Source organism: Oryzias melastigma, linkage group LG16, assembly GCF_002922805.2.
Source record: "Oryzias melastigma strain HK-1 linkage group LG16, ASM292280v2, whole genome shotgun sequence".
Taxonomy (NCBI): domain Eukaryota; kingdom Metazoa; phylum Chordata; class Actinopteri; order Beloniformes; family Adrianichthyidae; genus Oryzias; species Oryzias melastigma.
In genome coordinates this window covers 7,086,250-7,096,214 of record NC_050527.1, presented here as the reverse complement: position 1 = coordinate 7,096,214, position 9,965 = coordinate 7,086,250, and the positions used below count along the sequence as shown (strand labels likewise).

Here is a 9,965-nt window from a genome sequence, read left to right as displayed (position 1 = left end):
TTGTCATTTTCTTTTAACCAAAACTCTGACTGACACTTTTTTAAAGATTCTCTAAATTTGGATTTAACACAATCTAAAGATGAACATGTAAAGTCCTTTTTTTGCAAAATAACTGAAAACAATTCAAATTTTAAAAACTATAAATTTTGTGATTTTTTTATTACAATTGTATCACCAACTTAATATATTTAGCTGAACAAAATATCAGATTTTGTCTTTCGTGGTCAAAACATTGTTAATAAAAACTGAAGCACTTCAAATTTTGACTCTATTTTCCTCCACAATATTTTGATTGCAGTTCTTTACAGGAAATTCTACAACAATTCTCCTTTGACAAGTAAATCTTCCACCTGTAACATTCATATTTATACTATAATGACTTTGTAGACTCATAATCATTGCTGGTGTTTGAGCTATTATACACTCAAGCAAACGTTTTTGGTCTGTTTAATCCTTTTATCTAATTTTGTGTCCCAAATATTCAATTTTAGATCTAATTGACAGTTTTAAGAAGGAATCTCTGTAGTATTTCAAACTGCATCTTTGATCTAATATTCTTACAAATTATTTGAAACTTAAAAAAATGCACGCACAGTGTGTTTTTGGTCAATGAAACGATAACAAAGTGACTGGCGGCTGCAGATGTCAACAGCTGTCAACAGCTCCCAGCTTTGACGTGATTGGTCGATCGGTCAGTCTTATGGGGAGGTGGGCGGGGGAGTCAGCTGCCATTAAAACATGAGACAGTTGTTTGACAATGCAGGGACAGACATTCAGAGGAAGAGGGTGAGACTAAACTTTTGTTCTTATTGAGGAAGGGGACTTGTAAAAAAATGTACTGCAAAAACTGAATCTTTAAATAGTAAGAAGACCTTAGAAAAAAAAACTTATCAAGAAAAGGTTTCAACAGGAAAACAATCTGTCTATAAAATTGAAATATTTTTCTAAAAATAAGGATTCTTGGTAAAAATACTTTTTGCTGATTTAATCACTTAGCGCCTGAATTTATTTTTAGCTATCAAAAAATAAAATTATTTTGCTTTCAAATAGAAGGTAAGAGTGGAGCAGAAGTAGTTTGATGGATAAAAACTATTTTCCAACAATTCTTCTCAAACATTGATTAAAACTAACTGCTTTTGACATTTAAGTAAAGTTAGAGAAAGCAAAAACTTGTCAGTATCTTTTACTTCAGTGTCTGACAAATGCTGGAAAATGTTGAGCAGTTTTGCCAAAGCAGATGTTCTGTTGTAATTTTTCTTTTAAGCAGTAAAACTATCTCAGTCTGGTAAAGTGATATTAATTTTTAAAAAGAGCATTTTTTCATTCACTGTGTCAAAATTATGAGTGTGTAAAACAAAAATGTATTCGAATTAGTATGATTAAAGCAGAAATCCAATTTAAAAAGAACCTAAAAACTAATCTTTTCACTTAGATTTTGATTAATATAAGTAATTATTATGTTTCCTCATGTTTTATTTGGATTTTATGAACTGATTGTTTTTGTTAAAATGGGGCTTCTATTATGATTCCTATTTTTACTATTATTTCTATTATTTATTTTATGTGAATCACTTTGAAGTGCTCTGTAACAGGAAAAATGCTCTATGGAAAAAGTTGATTTTGAATTTAATTAACAAAGATAAGTTAATTCTTTCCTAAATGCATTTTTTTAAATAATTCACAACTACTAAATTTAGTTTACTAAACAAACTAACAATGTGGGTGTTTTTAAGTAAAAAAAAGTTGAAAAAAACTTTCTTTCATTTTTTTTAAGATGCTCCCAAAAAAGTCACAGTTAGTTGCTTTTTTTCAAAGTATGATAAAAATGTTTTAAAAGGCTTCCAGTTACCAATATGAATACATCCTCAGGGGTTTAAATAGTCCAGTGCTGTCATGGGGAGCAGCCAGCGTGTTTACATCTTTGTTGTCATAAATCAGATGCATCACTTTTTTTTCTCTCGTCTCCTTCAGGGGGCCCCCACTCAGGAGGCGGGCCCTGGCAGCGGGGACCCCGCCCTGCCTCCAGTGTACGCCCCGCCCCCCTCCTACCCTCCTCCAGGTCAAGGCCCACCAGCATCTGCGAGTAGACTGCCCACACTGGACTTTGGATCTCCTCACGCCACTTCTGAGTACCCCGAACACCCCCAGCTCAGAGTCTATCAGGGCCCCCAGCACGAAGGGGCCGACTCGCTGGCATCCACCAGCACGGTAAGAGCAGCTGATGGGGATGTCTGGAAAATTCACATCATTTCACAATAAAATCATAAACATCAATAACTTTAAGGGACAGGAAGAAGGTTTTTTCAGATGAGCGACCGGAACAGTGTGCTCAGATAGAATTTCCCTCTATATTTAGAGCTCCGCCTCCTCTGTCATACCCTTGTACGGACGTGCTGAAGACAGCTGAGAGGGGGCTTGTTATTGGAAATAAATCTCCTGGTTTCCTCCTGCCCTCGTGTCTTCTTTCACTGGTAGTAAAACGGATAACCTTTCAAGATGAAAGCAGTTTCTGTTGGTATTTTTAAATGAATAATCTAGCTTTTTCTAGAGTGAGTCCTGTGTTTGCAGGGTCATTAAAAATCTAGCAAACCGTTTGATTGATATTCGTTCAGATTTGTAAAAAGATGTAAACGTTTTCATCCATTTGAAATATTTTTTTTAAATACGGAATAATGTTTTTTAGATTCACGCTTAAATTCTTTCATGGAGCACAAGGAAATTGACAATTTCTTATTTGTTTTTAAAGCTTTTCACTCTGAATACTTGCATACATTACATTTAGTACACACTTTTATTGAAGCAATTTAGATTTTTACCAAGATATCTGAGTCTCCATGTCTTATTTAGAAACATTTTAGGTATTTGGTCTGAGTCTGACTGTATATGAGAACTGGACTGAGGGACTCCACCCCCTCAGGTTCCAAACAGGAAGTACCTGCTGGTTCAAAAAAAAAAAAATTTCTCCCATTGAGAAATAAAAAGCTATTACTCAATCATTTAATTATCAGAATTCTTGATTTGATACCCTTTTTAACATGTTTTTGCTAATCCTAATTTGTACTTTTTTTGTAGTTTAGGTTATTCAATTTATAAATTGACCAATCAGATTGGAATCCGAAGGGGGCCCGAAGCATAAGGCCATAAATGATGAGTTGGACTGGTTGCCATAGAAATGTTGACTCAGACAAACTTTGACCAATCTCTGCTTACTGGGATCACCTGGCTCCAACATGGCGGTTCACGTATCGCAAAAAATGGTGAGCAAGAAATGATGTCAAACTCACTCTATCCAGTTCTAGTATACAGTCAATGGTCTGAACTTACCACTCAGCGTGGAGACTCTTTTATCCAATCAGTTGCAGTCATTTCAGACATTTGTGCTTATAATATTCAGTGTTTATGGGGTGTCTTGTCAGCTAGATTTGTCTGACTTTATCTTGTGACATCAGGTTAAGAGTACTTTGTGATGGATCCTCAGGTAAGCTTCCAGCACACTAGAGAAAAACTTTAACAGAAAACAGATTTAAATTTTTACCTTTTCTTTTGTAAGCACAGTTCAGCCCCCCCTCCCCTGGTCTGAAATTGTGATCTGTAGTCCAGGCTCTCTCCTGCTTCTGCCCCAAATCTCTCTTCCTCCTCTCATAAATGGTCTTTGGCCCCATCTATATATTTTATTACTAGAGCCCCTGACATACTCGGGTCCCAGCTGATTTTCGGGGGAAAAGTTGAGACGTCGCCGTGGCGGGAGGGGGTCAAAGCGGGAGGCTGACCAGATGGCCTCTTTCCCCCCCTCTGAAATATCACTCAGGTCCAGAACTCAAATCTGCATCGTGACAATGACACCACCACCCTTTCTTCCCGCCCCCTCAACCCCACCCTGGCCTGTGTTGTTGTGAGGGTGGATGTGAAGGTCTGCTGTCTGCTGTGGTTCGTCACAGCCAATCGGAGCAGCAGGCGACTGTGACCTGTGTGTGTTTTTGAAAATGCTTCCCCGGGGTGAATGTTACTCTGTACCTCTTCTCCATCCCCACCTCATTAATTACACACGATTTACCTTTAACCTTTGGCAGAAAAGCAGCACCATGACCTCAGACTGACCCTTGAGTTGTTCCCCTTTCCTTCCCTTTTCTCTTTAAGCTTCCTGCGCTCCGTCTTTGCCTGGTTTCCCTCTGGTTTCATATCACTGCTGCACCGAGGCCTTTTCTTTTTAAACAGTCCAGCTGCCTCTTGACACTAGAATGCTAATATTGAACTCTTCTTCTGATCAAAGTAGCGCATCTTTTGATTTTCAGGGCTTCCACACGTTTTCCTTCCCCACGTTTCCCGTTCCTTCTCCTCTTCCCGCTGCTCACTCTCCCTGTTCTGCAGATTCCTCTCACCCACTTGTATTGAAACACGTTAACACCTCCTCCCCCTGTAACGGGTGATGAAGCGGCATACACGCGCTCCCATGTGCGCGCGCACTAGCATCGTGGTGCATTGTGGGATGGTGAATGTCTTGGGTTTGGCACAGTATTTCCTGAATTGTTCTGCATGGGGCAGTTTCTAGACACAGACTTCATAGAGGAGGTTTTTATGATGGCGAACAACAGAGGTGATTACACTCTTCTGCAACATCCTTTAAAAATGGGATTTTTCACAAACTCCTAATGTGTAAAAAATATAAACTCATGAAAGATATTTTAAACTGCAGGTTTGCTGTAATAATTTTGAATATAATCATGCAGGGTATTTAAATTTTAAAATAGAACAATTTTAAGACAAATTTTAAAGGAAACTTTACATTTCAGGCCTTAAATAATTGGAACACAGAAGAGATCATAAATGATGTGAATGCTTTTAGCAGTAAGAGGTGTTTACACTTTCACTTTTTTTGTTCAAATGATTAAAAATATTCTGCTCCATTCCGATTTTTCAAATAAATATTATTTTTATATTAAATATTTTTTTTCTTTTTTTGTAAGTCAACAATTTCAGTGATTAAGTAATTGTTTTTTGAAGAACAGATGATCTTTTTTCCACTGTTTGATTTCCGTAACCCTTGTGAGATCTTGCACAAGGCTGTACTCACTTCTGCTGCATTTATCGTGTTTACATCTGCTGAGGAGTTTAAAAGTAGACCTTCCAGTGGAGCTTTGGGGACTTTACCACAGTTGGAGTGAGCACATGCAGTTTTAATATCATAATCTTTGCTGTTAGTGTGCTGGACAGTCCATTTCTACTTTCCCACAGGCATGTATCCAAGGCAACTGACTAAAACGGAGCCCTTTCCGCACCTTCTGACACTTGCCTGAGAAGGACCACTGGTGTCTGAATGCTTGTTGAACTTGGTTTGGATCACTCTTGAAACTGGTTTTTGCTTAATGCCATGTCATGCCGACGCTACAGAATTGTTAAGGCAGTCTTTAAAAGTTGCAACGGAACCTTGTATTCTGTTTCTGTTCATTTCTTTATTTCCTCTCTTTTTTTTTTTTTTTTTTTTTGCCCATCCTTTTTCTTTCCACGTTTCTGCATCATTTTACTGTCAGGAGGATGCTTTGGCCCCTGTGACCTCTGACCCTCAGGCTCTCAGCGTATCATCTGGGGGCGGGGCAGGAAGTGGGAGTGAAGAAGAGGGCTCAGGTAAAGCCCAACCGAAACGCCTCCACGTCTCCAACATCCCCTTTCGCTTCAGAGACCCAGACCTTCGTCAGATGTTCGGGGTACGGCCGCATCGCTTCATCCCTTCCATTAATTCCACACATTTCTACACCATATTGCTACTTTAAATCATCTTAGTGCTTCTGGTTGAAACAAATAATATTCTAATGCTTGCAGCAATTTGGAAAGATTCTGGACGTAGAAATAATCTTCAATGAACGGGGGTCAAAGGTGAGAAACACCCTTGTTGCCAAAAGTGATGTGAAGAAGTGATAAACTAATCATGTGACTTTTTTCAAACGCAGGGCTTTGGATTCGTCACCTTTGAGAGTGCAGCAGAGGCTGACAGAGCGCGAGAAAAGCTGAACGGGACAATCGTAGAAGGCAGAAAGATCGAGGTGATGGATGATTTCACACTTCAACCATCTGCATAGCCACTCCTCGTAACGCAGTTTTTCTCCTCCTGCTCTCAGGTCAACAACGCCACGGCCAGAGTAGTAACCAAGAAACCCCAGACACCTCTAGTGAATGGAGACATTGCAAGTAAGAGCCAAAAATGGAGATTAAATCATTTCTGAAGTCTCCTTTAATTTTTTTTTTTACAAGAGTCTGAGCTTCTTTTTTGTACTGTCTTCACAGCCTCTGGATGGAAGATCAACCCTGTGGTTGGAGCTATGTATGCACCTGAACTCTACACAGGTGGCTGCACTTTTAATGAAAATCCAAATGTAAATGCAGGAATAATCTGTGAATGAAAAACAAATCAGTGAACAAAAACTGTAAAAATTGTGTGACAGCAAAAAACGGAAAAAAAAGTAACCAAAACCGTTGGCAACTGTGAACTGAACAGAACGGTGGATACATGAGCATAAATGTGTATACACTATAACATTAAAACTATAAGTGCAGCAACTAATGTAAATAGATAAATAAATAAATAAAAAAGAATTATTCCTGTAAAGCTCACTAACATCAAATAATGGAAAGACAATTCAAATTTTTGCAAATTCCTTCTTTTAATATTTTTCCTTTACTAAAATCCACAAAAATTGCATTGTCATTTTTAATTATATACAGTATACAGTCGATAGTATCAATTATAATTTGTTGGGGAATTTTGTGAGTTTTTACTCACACTGTTAGTCTGAGCTGTAAAAAATAGTTACATGAAAGTTCAGAAAAAAGCACCTTGATCCACACATTTTTAATGTGGTGTAATTGTACTACTAAGAGTTCATTATCTAGTAATTTTACATTATTTAAGTACAGCAAGTAGTAACTTAAAGAAATTAATAAAAATAGACAAGCTAATCTCACCAAAAAAGTTTAGAAAATTGGCTAAACTTTTCCCGCCGAAAATTTAATGGAAGCAGCCATTTTGAAATTGGAAGGAAAAACCCTTCTACTGCCCCTAGTGGAATGATTATGGACTACAGGCCAGGATACATGGACCAAGTTATATCCAGTGTGTTTTTTAGGAAAGTTTTAAAAGTGTTAAGGGTATAGGGATCTCAGAAATGCATGTATCAAATATGATACAAATTGTATTAAAGGGTAAAAAAACAGATCATGAAAAATGTATTGCTGAAAGATAAAAATAGTACTCTTTAAAAAAATGTTTCTATATTTTCTTCCTTAGTTGCCAGCTTCCCATACCCAGTAGCGACGCCCACCTTAGCCTATCGGGGTTCAGCACTAAGAGGTCGGGGTCGAGCCGTCTACAACACGATTCGCTCGGCTGCAGCCACACCTGCTGCTGTGCCCGCCTACCCCGGGTAAGACTCTCAGGCAGGGAGGATTTACCATTTAACTCCAGAGCTCAAGGACTCGAGTCTTTTAGCCCTAATTTAAGATAACAAACGAGAATAAAAGACACGTCCATTGCTAACATACCATAATTGTGCATTCTATTGTTTTTCCTGCAACCTTAAAATATGAAGTTTTCTTGTTTTATTTCATTTAGTGCTGGGGTATTTTAACTCTATGACTTTCAGTATGAACATAAAATGCACATTTTCTGTTTGTTTCTCAGTGTTGTATATCAAGATGGGCTGTATGGACCGGAAGTCTATGTAAGAGGCATTTTTTTTCACATCACACTTTATTTGTTTTTACGATTTTAGGTGGCTGCAATAATGTGATATCTCCTACAGGGGGGTTATCCCACAGCGTACAGAGTGGCTCCATCAGCATCTGCTGCTACAGCAGCTTACAGTGATGGGTAGGTAAAAAAAGTCAAAAGGAGAAATTGTTGCTATTTTTAAAATGCTATTTTAGAATTCTTTTTTTGGGGGGGGGGGATATAATTAAAAAAAAAAAAAGTCAAAATATGTTAAACCCCACAAAAATATGGGGAAAAAGCAAACAGATTGCATAGTTGTTGCATTTGCCAAAAGGCTAATAATAATAATAAAAAATCTTCATTTTTGAAAATCAAAAGAATAAAGTAAAAAAATAATTTTGAAAAATTTTGCTAGCACACTGAAGGAGGAAAGAGAAAAAAAAAACTTTGGAAAAACAAAACAAAAAGCTGAATTAAAAATCAATTGTTGAACCTAAAACAAAACAATAAAAGACCCTAAAAATGTTGATCATAAAAGTCCCACTGCAATCATCTTATGATCTATTTCAAAAGTGTTCCCAGTGGTCTTTTAATTATGATTATGTCGTTAATTGGCAAAATTTAAAAATCTGTGTCGTTTTCCAGAACATAATTTCTGCAGAACAGATGCATCAGAATGGAGCGCCGCAGCGAGTTTGTGCCTCGCTGACTGTAGCTTTCACATCTCACCCACAAGCTTTTTCCAAAGGCACTTTTTCATCTTCTGATTCAGAAAAATTTTAATAAAGAAATTCTCAGAAATGCAATTTTTAGTCAAGTTTTCTTAAACTATGTCCTCTATCTTAATAAAAATATCACAATAACATATCAAAAACATAATAAAAAAGCCTTTGAATCTAATATTGACCCTGGAAAGAATCGGACTGTTAAGTTAAACCGTCTGAATGCCAGTAAAAATACTTTGAATTCATGGGGTTCTCAGTGGGACTTTAAAAGACGAAAATTGTGCTCACCAAAAGTTCATTGTGACATTTTGGACAGAGTTAAAGACAGCTGTAAATTTTTTTCGTTCCCACATCAACAGCAAGCATTTGTTGCAACATTTACCAACACATGTTTACCATAAAACGCAGCATGAGTTCTGCTGAGAAAATAAAAGGAGAAGGCTTGACTTTTGCATAATTGTTAAAAGAGCTATATTTAGCATTACTGTTTGAATATGAGATATTGTGTATATCCAACTGTTTCATTCATTGGGGTATTTCTGGGCAGATATGGAAGAGTTTACGCCACAGCCGCAGATCCCTATCATCACTCTGTTGGACCAACGACCACCTATGGAGTTGGCACAATGGTGAGACTAACAATAAAACGCAGATTCCCAAAAACTCTACCTTTGGCCTGAGGCTACTTTCTGTGTTAACAGGCCAGTTTATACCGAGGAGGATACAATCGCTTCACCCCATACTGAGCCTCCCAGCAGAGGAGGAGAGGGTCTGACAGGCTGAACTCTGGGACGAGCGTGAAGCTGTAAACCCTGCACCATCCACTCTGACGCCCAACAAACAGACTAAAACATCTCCTTTGAGAGGTTTAAGAGGGAAAAGATGGTGGGAAAAAAAGCTGTGAGAATGATTTCTAATATTTGAACGTTTGTGTGTGTATACAACGTTAAAGGATTCTCTTTTTGTGATTATTTACAGAATGAGTGTGTGTGCATTTGTGTGAGGTTACAGGATGTGCAGCCACTTTCACAACTTCACAACAGCTATTTCCTTTTTTTAACTCTCTTTTTATCTACCTCTTTTGTCATAAAGCGTCAGCTTTTTTGTGCTTCATTTCCTCCTCGCATGCAGACGTGGTTTTAGTTTCAGAATCGGTGCTTGGAACGGCACACTGAGAGCGTTTTCCTCATCTGTGGCACCAGCTGTTCCTCTTCATCACTGCTCTTCCTCCCTGACCCTCTGGATGACCCCTTAGTTCTTTTTTTCCTTCTTTTCTGCTGTGTTTGATGTTTACTTTGAAATAAAATGTTCTCTCCTCTTTTCTTCTGATTTTTCTCATCTTTTAACTTCACTAGTTCTGTTTCTGCACAAATAGGTGATAAAAATGGTTTATTTATTCCAAAATATTTAAGTGGATTTTGAGAATTCTAATTTTAGATAATAAAATGAGTTTTTATGAATAATTAAATTTTACATCTTCTTCTATCACATTTTTAGATCAGTTCCATTATTTTACAGTCTGTTTTTAATATTTCCTT

At 37.5% G+C, this 9,965-nt stretch overlaps 1 protein-coding gene across 2 annotated transcripts in view; it reads left to right on the top strand.

Moving 5' to 3' along the window:
• The window catches only part of rbfox1l (RNA binding fox-1 homolog 1, like), a 13,381-nt gene extending 3,632 nt beyond the window's left edge, over nucleotides 1–9,749 (top strand). The window contains exons 2-12 of one of the 2 annotated variants that reach the window (XM_024267289.2): nucleotides 1,972–2,208; nucleotides 5,529–5,702; nucleotides 5,818–5,871; nucleotides 5,946–6,038; nucleotides 6,114–6,183; nucleotides 6,280–6,339; nucleotides 7,280–7,415; nucleotides 7,673–7,712; nucleotides 7,794–7,861; nucleotides 8,975–9,056; nucleotides 9,129–9,749. In XM_024267289.2, the coding sequence (XP_024123057.1) occupies nucleotides 1,972–2,208; nucleotides 5,529–5,702; nucleotides 5,818–5,871; nucleotides 5,946–6,038; nucleotides 6,114–6,183; nucleotides 6,280–6,339; nucleotides 7,280–7,415; nucleotides 7,673–7,712; nucleotides 7,794–7,861; nucleotides 8,975–9,056; nucleotides 9,129–9,173 (1,059 nt within the window). In that variant the 3' untranslated portion in view covers nucleotides 9,174–9,749. Of the gene's footprint in view, nucleotides 1–1,971; nucleotides 2,209–3,681; nucleotides 5,703–5,817; nucleotides 5,872–5,945; nucleotides 6,039–6,113; nucleotides 6,184–6,279; nucleotides 6,340–7,279; nucleotides 7,416–7,672; nucleotides 7,713–7,793; nucleotides 7,862–8,974; nucleotides 9,057–9,128 lie in introns of both variants that reach the window. The other variant, XM_036216104.1, reaches the window with a different exon arrangement.
• The last annotated feature ends 216 nt before the right edge of the window (nucleotides 9,750–9,965 follow it).